The 14,730-nt window shown below is 41.7% G+C and overlaps 1 protein-coding gene across 5 annotated transcripts in view; it reads right to left on the bottom strand.

Annotated features, from left to right (window-relative positions):
• The window catches only part of LOC148361881 (multiple PDZ domain protein), a 112,095-nt gene that overhangs the window by 61,733 nt on the left and 35,632 nt on the right, over nt 1-14,730 (bottom strand). For all 5 annotated transcript variants that reach the window (XM_088342689.1, XM_088342688.1, XM_088342692.1 and 2 more), the window contains one exon: nt 10,475-10,673. In XM_088342689.1, coding sequence (XP_088198815.1) covers nt 10,475-10,673 — 199 coding nt within the window. The remainder of the gene's footprint in view (nt 1-10,474; nt 10,674-14,730) is intronic.

The following is a 14,730-nucleotide window of genomic DNA, read 5'->3' on the forward strand; positions in this document are numbered from 1 at the left end:
TGTGAGGACAAGCAAGAATGAATGAAGAGAGGTTTGAGCGGATGAGTTGAGGACATGTTTTGCAGAGCCACTGTGCAAAATGGGATGAGGGACAGCTTCAATCAGGCGCACAACACAGATGATAATGGATGGAATATGCTTTTCACGACTACTTCCTATGTCATTTCTAAAGTATTTATATCTGAAGGACAGAGCCTAAAATTATTAGGGTATTGTTGGATTTATTTAACATTCTAAAATTGTCAGGAACCAGGAAGGGAGACGGGAACCCAATTGTGTTTGTTTCTTAGTTTTATTTGGAAAGTGAAGTAAGCAGGCACCCGCGATCCAGTGATCGTTGATTGTGGGGAGCAGGTCGCTCGGGACGCGGAAGTGGCACTTCTCTGGCGAGCGATAGCAGAGTTGAAGAGGGAAAAGTAGGTCGGGTTACCGGGGCGCAGGAGCAGAGACGTGATAGAACGGAAACAGGTCGAAGCCGGGAAACGTACGGGAGTCAAAAATAGGGAGTCAGGTTCGGAAGGCTTGCCTTAGCGGGAGCTGAAGGTTCGCAACGATCGGACGCCGGTAACAGGGAGCCGGGGGGTTTAAAAAGTGGCAAGGAGCCAATCAGCGACCAGGGCTGTTGGCACCACCGGGGTAGCCGCAGGTGCCCCGAATCAGTAATCATGACAGAAATAATGATTTTTTTCCTTGTCCTGATGGATATGTTTAATATGTTTATATAATATATATATATAATCAGTGTCTGAAACTCATGACAAAACGTTACCGGACACCAGACAAAGTTGCCTGCCCCATTTTTCAGAAATTGAAACACAGTAAGACAATCTATTGTCTTTTTTGCTTTATTTTTTGGACACATGCGTGGCCAAAAATACTTACAGTAGGGACAAACTTATTCGGTTGGGTGGGCGTCTAAATTTCGACTTTTCGGGCACTTTTTACACTGCCTATGACATACCAAACGAACTTCGAAGAGATCCGGCATCCTTGTGGACAACTATTCCTCCTAATAAACGACGACAACGGCGCCGTAAAGACAGAAAACAGAACAGAAGCGTGGTTAACGTGCGGGTAAATGTGTGAAGCGTGCGAAGTCGAAGGAGCAAGAAGGACGCGAGGATGTGACTAATTCCACCATTCATTCCTCGCCGGACAACCGACGCTTTAAACTCAACGCTCGCGAACGGCGACATCTTGTGACGATCTCTACAAAGACTACAAAAACTTCAGCTAAGTCAAATGATTCAGCAAAGCTAAAATTTGGTCTTTAAATATTAGATCGGTTGCTCCTAAAGCTTTACTTGTTGATAACATTATTCGTGATAATAAACTTCACTGTATCGGTCTTTGTGAAACTTGGTTACGCCCGAATGAGTATTTAACGCTAAATTATGCTTCACCCCCAGACTACGCGAGTAGCCATGTAGCACGCAGGTTGAAAAAGGGTGGCAATGTCGCCATCATTTCTGAAAAAACGCTCAAATTTAATCCTCGTACCCCTAATAATTACAAGGCGTTTGAAGCTCTTGTGATGCGGTCCTCTCTATTGTCAATTAATGTAATAACTATCTATCGCGCACCTGGGCCATACACAACTTTCTTAGACGAATTTGCTGAACTTTTGTCTAAACTAGTAACTTATGCAGACAAAATTATAATTATGGGGGACTTTAACATTCATACAAACTCCCCACTCAATTCACTTACTATTGTGTTTCGGTCTCTAATTGATGCATTTGGTTTTAATCAACTGGTTGATTTGCCAACCCATAAAGATGGAAACACGCTAGACTTGGTTCTGACTCGAGGAGTTTTAACCTCAAACATTATGGTGTTACCGTGTACTACCGTTATCTCGGATCATTATTTAGTTACATTTTAGGTGCTAGCTAAATGTAGTGCTAAAAAAGCTGAAGGATTTAGCGGACGCAATATAAGCACTGGCACAGTTTCTGAGCTCTTTGAACTCCTTTCTGGAGCAGTTGCGTCCTTTCCTTCATACAATGGCTCGATTGACTCACTCATGAATGAGTTCAATACTACCCTGACAAGTGTCCTGGATTCAATAGCGCCCATAAAGCTTAAATCACGTCCTAAAAGACGCACGCCTTGGTTTACTGATGAAACTAGAACCCTTAAACAAGAATGCAGGAAATTGGAAAGAAAATGGCGCCCTACCAAGCTTGAGGTTTTCCATCAAACCTGGTGTGACAGTTTGTTAAAGTATAAAGCGGCCCTTGCCTCTGCAAAATCGGCCTACCTTTCGAAGGTGATTGCGTCTCAAAAGAACAATCCCAAAGTCCTTTTTGACACTGTAGCATCGCTTACAAGGCAACAGACTATCGCAGATAGTTCGACGCACTCTGCTCATGACTTAATGGTCTTCTTTACTAAGAAGATTCAATGCATGCAGGAAGAAAGTGCTAAAGACATTATTAATACCACACGTATATAAAGGGGTGAAATCTACAGATGCACGACAGGGTGGTTGTCCAGGCAAATTGTCCAGTTTTAGTGAACTGTCACTTGATTATCTCAAACAGGTGGTAAATGCGGCCAAACCGACAACTTGCCAGTTCGACCCGCTCCCAGGTTCACTTATTAAAAGTATTTTTGGTGTCCTTGGACCTTCAGTTCTAAATATTATAAATATATCACTCTCCTCAGGTGTAGTTCCAGCAGCTTTTAAGTCTGCCGTTATTAAACCCACACTGAAACGACCCAACCTTGATCCAGAAATCTTATGTAACTATAGACCTGTGTCAAACCTACCTTTCCTTTCTAAAGTACTTGAAAAAGTAGTGGCACAGCAGCTGAATGATTTCATATCCGAGAATAACCTTTTTGAATCTATGCAATCAGGATTCAGGGCTAACCACTCTACCGAGACAGCTCTGATCAAGGTAACAAATGATCTCCTACTGGCAATGGATTCTGGCGCTTCATCACTTTTGCTGCTGCTGGATCTTAGTGCTGCTTTTGACACAGTGCACCACAATTTCCTACTAGAACTGTTGGAAAAATGGATTGGTCTCTCAGGAACCGTCCTCTCGTGGTTCAGATCCAACCTCTCAGATAGGACGCACTGTGTTAAATATGGCGAAATGACATCTGAGCCCTTTAATGTTACCTGTGGTGTTCCGCAGGGTTCAGTGCTTGGCCCCCCTCTTTTCAGCATTTACATGCTTCCATTAGGTGATATTATTCGCAAGTACTATATCAGCTTCCACTACTACGCAGACGACACTCAACTATATCTTCCGTTGGAGGAATCTCCCACACTAAACTGGAAATTTGGAGGCCTGCCTCATTGAGATAAAAGAGTGGATGTTGCTCAATTTCTTGCGTCTTAACTCTGAAAAGACCGAAATGTTAGTCATTGGTCCATCTAAATGCCGTGACTTATTCTCAAAAACTGTTGTGAACATTGACAAATGTCACATCACACAGAGTGACTCAGTTAAAAATTTAGGTGTCATATTTGACCCTGATCTATCCTTTGAAACGCATGTAAAGAAAATTACTAGAAGCGCTTTCTTCCATCTTCGTAACATTGCTAAAATCCGTTCAATACTGTCTCAGTCGGATGCGGAAATTATAATTCATGCGTTTGTTACCTCCCGTCTCGATTACTGTAATGCACTACTCTCTGGTCTCCCGAAGTCTAGAATCAAGTCTCTTCAGCTGGTACAAAATGCCGCAGCGAGGCTTTTAACTAGGACAAAAAAGTACGATCACATAACACCGATTTTGGCTAACCTGCATTGGCTCCCAGTTAGCCTTAGATGTGATTTCAAGGTTCTCTTAGTATTATACAAAATCATACATGGACTTGCTCCCTCTTATCTTTTAGATCTGATTTCCCCCTATGTCCCGGTCCGAAGCCTACGATCTGAGAGTGCCGGTCTTCTGGTGATCCCAAGAGCAAAGAAGTGTTCTGCTGGTTCGAAAGCGTTCTCCATCCGGGCACCGGTGCTGTGGAATGCTCTTCCCCCTGAGATCCGATCTGCAACCTCAGTGGAAATGTTTAAATCTAAGCTTAAAACTCCCTTCTACTCCATAGCATATGAATAACCTACTCTTCTCGTCGGCTGAAAAATAGTCTGTGTAATATAGTGTAATAATCTGTGAAGCCCTTTGAGACTCTTCGTGATTTAGGGCTATACAAATAAAAATGACTTGACTAATCACAAAAAAAAAACATTGTTGCAAATTATTAAGAATTGACAATCAGAATATATAACAGAACAACCCTTTAAAATTAAGTTTATTATAAATCTAATTATAACATTCATTGCATGTATATGGCATCGCTGTTTTCCATCTGCCGTCAGTATGTACCTGTATTTACTCATCTTCATTCATGCCATGTTTGCGTTGCATCGTCTGCTACAAGCCACGTGAACTCCTCTTTGCCAGATGCTTTTAATGTAAGTTTGCATTTTTGGAGCGTCATACATTTTGATAGCTTCTTTTGAATCTTTATTCTGGGGCTGAGGTTTTGGCTTGATTCCTAACCACGTATCCATTTTTCTTGTGTTCTCTGTGCGTCTACTTTGGAAAATGATAAGCAAATGCGCGACCTTATAACGCTCGGGAAAGTCCGGAAGCAGGAAGTTATTTGAAGCAGGCTTCTGATTGGCTGCCGAGTATGCAAATTGCCAAACGAACCGAATTTCCGAAATTTCCAAACCGAACGAAGATTTCAAAATCGGAATAAAGCAAAGATTTGATTTGAAAAAAAAAAAAAAAACTTGTTTTTGTTTTCTTTTTTTTCTTGAAAAAGTTGTCGGCCACCCGGCGAAGACGTTTTGTGAGTTGTACGCCTGACGTAAAAGATGCACGCCCCGGGCGTCCGGGCAGATATTATTTCAGACACTGATATGTATATGCATATACAAATACACACACACGCACATACCATACTATCCGTCACAAAAACATTCAGTGCAACGGGGATTGAACCCAAGTGGTGTCAGTGGGAGTACTGAAACCTACCCAATGGACTACCAGTGTTATGAATGACAAAAAAAGGCAGTACGTTATATCTCATTATCACACTTTCGTCATAGTACGACATCTACTGTAAATATTGACAAATCTCTGTAAGGAAAATGTAAGGATTTAAAGCATCAACTTGCTCATTTATTTTGGCACACGTGACAGCACCTTTCTTGGAATCACTGCTGTGTTGTAGATAAAAAAAGGATGCATGTTCTTTTGCATTAGAAAGCAAAGGTTTAAAGTTGCACACAAGGGTTTCTAGTGCCTGGTTAAGCTGCACATAATTATAGACAACGCCACTGATCTTGTTTGTCAACTGAAACCATATTCTTATGATAGCGCTATTAATATAACATTGTGTTGTTGTATAAGTATACAACTGTTTGCAAGAATTATCCATAAACCTTGCTGGAGGAAAATGTTCAAAGTTTATGACAGCCACCTTAGTAAACTCATGCAATCACGGAGCAATATGTATGAGGTCATCTTATTGTGACCAGTGGGTGAATGTCAGGATGTAACTGGAGGACTAAAAGAGGAAGTTAGCAACAGCTTCTTTCTTACAATGACCATAAAAATTGAGCATTGAAAGCAAGTCCCTGTGGGTCAAGGGAAGTGCATGGTGGAAACGGAAAAAGGTTTTCCTCTCTTGATAATGTGAACCTTGGGGTCGCACTCAAGCATGATTTTTGAGAACATATTGCTTTTTCCACTTTAGTCAACTTCACTACTGATTAGGAAAAGCACTCTCTTCTGAGTCTTTTTAAACTGCTTCATCCCCGTTTGTTTTTTATTTTTTCCGTGGCTGGAGGTATTTTTGCCCAAAACGGGCTCCTTGCTTGAAGTGTGATGACTAACTCAATTCTGTATATATTTTTATTTTTACTTACTCAAAATGTTAAGTTGCATCTTTCCTATTCATATACATAAGTTTTGCCTTACATTATGGTTAATTAAATCCAAAACCCCCTTTTATCGTACTTTTAATCCCGTGTGCCTTATACTGTATATGAAGAAAGGTTTACAGTTTAATTTAAATACTGTATTAAAGACCAAAACAAATTCATACTCAAACCCAAGAAGTACTGCCTAAAATCAGCAGTCAGTGATATCTTTTGCTGGAAGCTTTGACATTCTTCCGGGGTGAGAGGACGCTGGCGTGTATGTCGCCGCTTCTCACTCCAAAACTTTTCCAAAACTTTTTCGAAGCTCAGATACTTTTTCTGATCTTTCTTTTGCCCTTCTGTTTTGGAAAGTGGGTACTTTGGTTGATGTAACCTGAACCAACGTTTCACCTTATTAATCAATCAAACCCTCGTAACTTAGCCCACGGGCTAACGCCGGTAGCTTAAACATACCAGCTGTCACTGCACCGGCCTCTCTCCCTCGTCATGGCGTGCCAAAACCTCGCCGCCTTTGGACTATTTCTGATACTCCTGACGTTCTGCCATCATCCAGCGACAGGATTGCTCCATTATTCTGTCGCGGATCTTCTCCGGATCCGGTGGATTGCACTGGGGCCTCCGCCACCGGAGCTGCTCCACCATCCTGACATTGCTCGCCTGCCTCGACGCCGCTACATTCACCGCGGATCGCGCAGACACGTCGAGTATAAAAACCCTGGCTCAATCACCTCGACCTGGTCCACATCTCGACGCCCTCCCATAAACTGCGGCCGTAGGGCTAACTGCCATACATTAGCCCGCCTAGCTAGGTCGGCTAACAGCACTGCCGCCGTCAAACAAGACACCTCTGCCGTCAACTTTGGATTACTGAACGTCCGCTCACTCAGGAACAAAGGCCACCTCATCCAAGACGTCCTCGCCGAACGAAAACTCGACTTCCTCATTTTAACAGAAACCTGGCAACAAACAAACAACTTCGCTGCTCTGAATGACTCCACTCCTCCCGGCTTTGTTTACATCTGCCGTCCCCGTGGCAACGGCCGTGGAGGAGGTCTCGCGGTAATTCACCGCGAGAAGTGGAAAGTCTTGCCTGTCTCCGTCACTGCATCGACTTCCTTTGAATGCCTGGTGTTTAAGCTCCCCGGACCCACGCCAACCATTATTGCTACAATTTATCGCCCCCCAAAGCCACATAGCGATTTTATCAATGAATTCTCCAGCTTAATTACACATTTATCCACTCTCTCGCCAAATTTAATTTTATTGGGAGATTTCAATATTCACATGGACAACCCCAACCTGCCACTCACCAGAGACTTCACATCCTGCCTGGAGAGCCTCGGGATACACAGCCTTATTGACTTCCCCACCCACATTAAGGGCCACACATTGGACTTGGTCTGCTGCTCTGGCCTCTCTACTTCCAAGCCCACTGCCGACGTTTTTCCTGAATCTGATCATGTCCTCCTCACTTTTAACACCGTACTCTGTCTCTCTACTGTCAAAACCTCCCGTCTCATTTCTTTTCGTAATACCAAAAATATCAACATTGACACCCTCTGCTCCATTATTGACCGTTCCCCACCCCCAGAAGCTCTCTCAAGCCCGGATGACCTCACCACTCACTACAATGCCTGCCTCACAAATATTCTAAATTCTCTTGCCCCCCTGAAAACCAGGACTGCCTCATTCTCCACATCTGCCCCCTGGTTTACACCCGCTCTTCGGTCAATGAAATCAAAGAACCGCCAACTCGAGCGACTCTATAAGAAAACCGGCCTCACCATCCATAAGGACATGTACATTACCCATACTGCTAAATACAAGGACCAAATTGCACAAACCAAATCCAGCTACTACTCCGGCCTCATCCTTTCCAACGAAGGAAATTCAAGAACTCTCTTCTCTGTCAAAATCCTCCAGCCACCAAATTCTCTCCCCCTCCACCTGTACTCCACAGCAACCTGCAACTCCATAATGGAGTACTTCAATCACAAAATCCTTAAGATTCATCACCAACTCCATCAAAACCTGTCTGCTCCCTCCCCATCTGAATTTCCTTTTCCTTGTCACTTCTTCTCCAGTTTTGCTCCACCCACGACTGCTGAATTATCCAACCTCATACTCAAATCCAAGCCCACCACTTGCCAGCTCGATCCCCGCCCTTCATCCCTTGTTAAATCCTGCCTCCCTTCCCTGCTTCATCTCATATCTGCCATTATCCACTCCTCACTCTCTTCTGGTATTGCCCCATCACTTTTCAAAACTGCTGCTGTTACCCCTACGCTGAAAAAACATGGTGCTGACCCCAACAACTTTGACAACCTCCGCCCCATCTCCAACCTTTTATTTATTTCAAAAATCCTTGAAAAAACTGTTGCTGCTCAACTCCACTCGCACCTGACCCTCCACTCTCTCTACGAGCCCTTTCAGTCTGGTTTCCGCCCCCGCCACAGCACAGAGACTGCCCTAATCCGTATTGTAAATGATCTCCTCATAGCATCTGACTCCGGTTTAGTCTCCATCCTCATCCTCCTAGACTTGAGCGCCGCCTTCGACACAATCTCTCACCCTATCCTCCTCAATAGACTCTCCTCCATTGGTCTCACCCATACTCCCCTCAGTTGGTTCCATTCGTACCTCACTGGCCGCACTCAGTTTGTCCAGCTGAAATCCTTCACCTCAAAGCCCTCCCTAGTCACCACAGGTGTTCCCCAGGGATCTGTCTTAGGTCCTCTTCTCTTCATCGTCTACCTCTTGCCTCTTGGTCATATCCTCCGCAAATGTAATATCCACTTTCACTGCTTTGCTGATGACACCCAACTCTACCTCTCCTGCAAACCAAACTCCATACTCCCACCTCCCTCCCTCACCTCTTGCCTTTCCGAACTCAAAACATGGTTCACAACAAACTGTCTTAAATTAAATGCCAATAAAACAGAATTCCTCCTTCTTGGCACCAAATCCACTTTATCCAAAGTAAACAATTTCTCTCAACATCGACAGTTCCTTAGTGTCCCCCTCCCCCCAGGTCAAGAGTCTGGGTGTCATCCTGGATAGCATGCTTACCTTCCACTCACATATCAACACCATCACCCGCACTGCTTATTTCCACCTCCGCAATATTACCAGACTCCGCCCTTCCCTCACCCCCCGCACAACTGCTATTCTCGTCCACAGTCTTGTCACATCCCGCCTTGACTACTGCAATGCTCTCCTCTTCGGCCTTCCTCAAAAGTCCCTCCATAAAATTCAGCTGGTTCAAAACGCCTCTGCTCGCATCATCACAAAAACATCTTCCCAGCAGCACATCACCCCCGTTCTCCAACAGCTACACTGGCTTCCTATTCAGCATCGCATCAGCTACAAACTGATCCTATATACATATATGGCCATTCACAACCTGGCTCCTCCTTACCTGTCCGACCTTCTCCAGGTGCACGTCCCCACTCGCTCCCTCAGATCCTCGTCCTCCCTCCGACTGTCAGTGCCCCCTGCCCATCTGAGCACCATGGGAGCCAGAGCCTTCAGTTGCGCTGCTCCCAAGCTTTGGAACAATCTACCTCCGGACCTCCAAAACTGCACACCTCTCTCCACTTTTAAGTCCCGTCTAAAAACACACCTGTTCAGGACTGCTTACCACACATAGCTTCTCCATTTCCTATGTTTTTATGATTTTATGTCTTGTTTTTATTTATTATTTCGCTTACAACTTTTTAAATTGTATTTTTTTTCCATTGTCTGTACAGTGTCCTTGGGTGGCCTGAAAGGCGCTTTTAAATAAAATGCATTATTATTATTATTATTAGTAGTAGTAGTAGATGACTTGCAATATCACAATTCCCTATCCATTTCGCAGTTCCACTTTTGTGTCCTCGGTGCATTGTGGATTTTTTAAAATATGTTTCATAGATAAATACTTAATTGTAGCATCACTAAGCACCTTTACACTCAAACCTATCGGAGAACAGACCGAATCGTTTTCAAGACTAGTAACGAATAACCCCATATAAATGCCGTTTGCTAGCAATCCGATTAGTGGCGCAAACGCGAGTGGCGTCATGATGCAAAAATAAGTTTTTGCATTTGACTTAAATTAAATAAAGGACGACTTTATTGATGGTTCTCACTAATGATCTGCATTTGATGTGCATTTATATAGCGCTTTTCAAGTCAATGACTTCCCAAAGCGCTTTACATTGTGCTTCACATTTCCCAATAGCGGCCGTGATCTGTGCAGCCATGTAAGGCGCTAACCTGCTTATTGGGGGTAATTGGGGGTTCAATGTCTTACCCAAGGACACTTTGACATGTAACACGGACAAGCCGGGATTCGAACTGGGATCCCTTAATCCTAAAACGATCGCTCTACCTCCTGAGCTACTGCCGCCCCCTAATAAGCTGCACGCGAACCTTTTGTAAACAAAATAAAATAAAACTAAACATATATATGTTTTTACGTTTTGGGATTGAGGGACAATGCTTTTGAAAACGGATTTGTACATTGTGGAATTTAATATAGGAGTTAATACAACACAGAAGGACAGTGATGCAAGCTTCACCTGAGTTCTGGTCCAACGACCGATTGTTTACGCAGCATTGAGCGGGCCATGGCGTTGGTCATGTTGGATGTGGGTTCGCCGTTGATCGCCAAGATTGCGTCACCCACTCCGAGCCTGCCGTCTTGATTGACAGAGCCCCCTGGGGCAACGCTACGCACCAGCATGCCGGATCCGTCCTTGATCGCGCTCACCGACATCCCTGTCAACGTGGGTGTGCACACACAAATGCAAAAGCCATGTGTGCAAGGTGAGTGCAGAGTTGACTAAGGCGTCTTTGAAGACATGCCAAACAGACAGTTGTCCAAACACACACCTGACAGTGGCATAATCAGCATAATGGACACAGACACTAGGCAGATTAGCACACAAACACGGCTACACATGCTTGACATTGACATAGCATCGGTTCTCGCACTCGCACCTGTATCCAGAACACCCACACACACCCACGGAGGTTATAGGTCGCAGGTGACCAGAGGGGTAGCACATGCTGGTTTTGTAAAAACACTTGACTGAGACTTTATCTGGTGGTAGGCTAGGCCAATTAGGAGAAACGAATTTCAAAAGAACATGCTTATGGAACGCAATTACCATTCCCGGTAACGAGTACTTTAACGTGATATTGATAACATTTTGTAGCCCAACTGTCATTGCAACATGGTGCGTTACTCAGCTATTTGGTAAATGAATATTGTCTAATAAATTTTGCAGCTGATTCTTTGCTCATAAAATCACAGCAAGTTCTTTTTTCCCGGAAATTGCGCAGCCGTATTATTTATAAATCAATAAGAATACACCAGAATACATTTACAATGGCTCTGTCTCAAGCACAGAGTACAATGACACATCATTTCTCAATTTCTACCTTATATACTCAGATTTGAGCTATATTTACAACTATAAAATAAAATACTGAAATCAGGGGGTCAGTTTACATGCACATGCCTATTTGGCGTTATGTTACCGGTAGTAAATAGTAACCAGCACTTGAGGCGGGGGTGAGGCTTATACAGAAACAACGATATAAATGGGGCAAATGTGAGCAGATAATTTACGGTAAGAAAGTTCTGAATCTCTGTGTTTTTATTTGTAAAATAATTTTAGCAAAACACCATGCCTGGAGGAAAAAAAGAAAGAAAACATGATGGACATTATCAAGAAATCAAGAAGGAAATATTCAAGTGGTTTGAAGACATAAGACAGAATATATAGTGTTTTTGAGTGTTGGTTTGCAAACTTTCATTATTCAAACTAAGAAATATGATGGCTTCCACATGTCGATGTACATGTTTTCTTCTATTCATTCAATGTATTTAAGGTAATTTGTAACAAGATTGTTACTTTCAGAACACACGCTAATTTTGAGTGTCGGTAGTCCGTAAGTAATCAAATTACATTTTGAATTAAGTAACTAGTAACTATAACTAACTACTCTTTTCAGTAACATGCCCAACACTGGTCACAGGTGGCCAGGGGGTAAAACATGCAGGATTGTAAAAACACTTGCCTGAGACCTTATCTGGTTGTAGTCTAGGCTGATGACAGGAAGCAGGTAAAACATCCACAGCCACACACACTCATGTACGCAACGGCAAATCCAACACACTATGGTCGTACATAATTTGAAGCTGGTCAAAGAAATGACTGCTCTATTTTGCTTAAATAAATATTTTTATTATTTTGCATATAAATTACAATACAATCATAGTGCATGGGATTACAAGGAAGTCAACAGGACATAACAATATGCGTTTCAAAGACAAGACAGGTAGAGTGATGGATGTCTCAAAGTCCCAATAATGTCCTACTTGCTACAGTACTACTTGCTATAATAAACTTCAAATATTTGAGAGTTGATTACATTCACAATAGGCCTATTATTTACACATCATGCAAGTCCAACTTAAACCACACAAAAAGCTCACAACATAAAGTAAGACATTTTAATGTAACATACAGTAAACGTGAAATAACCTCCTTCACTAAAAGAATATATACTAATCCCTAGCGATATTACAGTTTACTTATGGCGGTTTCGCTACTTTGCGGATTTTCATTTTGCATTGTGTTCTGCAGCTTTTCTGCCTGTGGTGCCTGTGCATCAATCACGTTCGTTCTGAGTATATATATACAGAAAACAGATTGACGAACCCACATTATGTACGTGCAAATGTTTTCCAATTTGAAGTTTCTCTAAAAACCATAATTTCAACAAAACGCTTGGAACCAACAAAAGCACTGGCAGCCAGGCCCAGAAGGCAGTTGGACTTGACTTTACGACTCGACCCATTAAATGAAGGTAAATGCAGCTTTCTGTAATCTCCACATGATGGCGACAGAATATCATTTGAAGTAAAAATGTTTCCGCCCCTTAATGCAGCAATACAGTGGGACCTCGCTACTTCGCGATTCGACGTTCGCGGGTTCAGAGCTTTGCGGGCCTAAAAAAAAATAACATAAAATAAAATAATTAAAAAAAAAATAAAAAAGGTTTTTTTTTTTCAAGCATTTTTGAAGGGGCGTCGCTACTTCGCAGATTTTCACTTTTCGCGGGTGGTTTTGGTCCCCATTAACCGGGTCTAAAAAATAATAATGGTTAAAAAAAAATAATAATAATAATAAAAAAAAAATATATATATATATATATATATATATATATATTTTTTTTTTTTTTTTTTTTAAGGGGCGCCGCCAATTCGCGGATTTTCACTTTTTGCGGGTGGTCTTGGTCCCCATTAACAGCGATAGCCGAGGTCCCACTGTACTATTTTAAAATGTAAAATTTGACAGTGCAGAAGTCATTTAAAAAAAAAAAAAGAAAAAAAACTTTAAAAAGTACACTACTTTTATTTGTCAAACAAAGCTTGTAAATGGGATTTGTTCTTTGCTTTCAATGTATAATGGAGTATTTAATTTATGAAAAAGTAAAGGTTTCTATTTAGCGGAACCTTTAAGAAACGCAAACCCCGTGAAAAACAAGGGATTACTGTACATTGAAAATCTTCTTAAATTATTGGATAGATTTAAACTAAGCTAAAAAAACGTTTATGCAACGGACTCTCAAATCCTGCTACTTATCTTTCGAGCGTTTCAGGCCATTTAAAAAGCTTTCATTTATGACATAAGGCAAGCTTTAGCAATTTTTTTTTTAGATTGTATATTATGCCACAAATAATGACAAGCATGTGATGTTGACCATAAAATTGTGAATAGAACTCATGCACAGAAGAAAGCCATGACATGTACATTAGGACTACAGTGGTACCTCTTGATACGAGCACCACAATCTAAGAAAAGTTTAGTATACAAAAGTTGTTGTTTTTTTAAACAAAAAAATCCAGACTGCTTACCACATCAGCTCGTCCAGTTTGCACATGCAAACTACAGAAAAACTAGAAAATGTTGCTTTAACTTTTTTTCTGTGTTTAAATTACAGTAACTTTAATTCTAAGTGTACAGCAAGTGCATATGTATTATTTAAAGTCTCTTGATCACATATCTGTCAACCTGTGCCAATTGCTCGCCTTTTTAATGATTGCAAATCCTTTTATTAAGCAACAATAAACCTAAAAAACACAATGGGGCAACTATTTACTCAAGACAGACTATGTATAATACCACAACAAAAACTAGCAATCTTCGAAGAAGTTGTTGTCTGTTACCAGTGACAGAAACAAGATTAGAGCCGAAATGAGAAAGACGAGATCGGTATTTTTTATTTTTAATCGTATAAAAATTGTTATATTGCATTCACAATCTTAAATGATCAGAAAACATAAAATGTGGGGAAAACACATAATTTAACAGCCATGCGATCTCAGTGACTCCTCCTAGAATCAACCCCCCCATTCCTGCAAGCACACACATTCGTAATGGCGCTGATGAAAAAATCCACATTTTATTTTGTAAATATAAGCTTATTTTATTACTAAACTTTTTTAATGTTTAATTACTATTTAAAATTGTTTTCGGGATCAGAAAGATGCTTTTTATAGCTATTTAGGGTTCACTTGTATTCTTTTGGGAGGACGGGAGCGGACCAATCTGTTTTTAATTATTTTATTTCGGGAAAATCTGCTCATTACACGAGCAATTCGAGCACAATCATGGAATGGATTAAGATCATAAGAAGAGGTACAACTGTATAACAGCTCAAAAATGACAACCTGTCACCATTTCTCTTCAGAGTAGTCATCATCACCATTGCCTATTATTGCCATTAAGGCCAAGCCTGTGATGTACACGCACCAAGACAC

This window comes from Urocampus carinirostris, chromosome 8, assembly GCF_059441175.1.
Source record: "Urocampus carinirostris isolate Australia breed hairy pipefish chromosome 8, RoL_Ucar_1.0, whole genome shotgun sequence".
In the NCBI taxonomy this organism is placed as follows: domain Eukaryota; kingdom Metazoa; phylum Chordata; class Actinopteri; order Syngnathiformes; family Syngnathidae; genus Urocampus; species Urocampus carinirostris.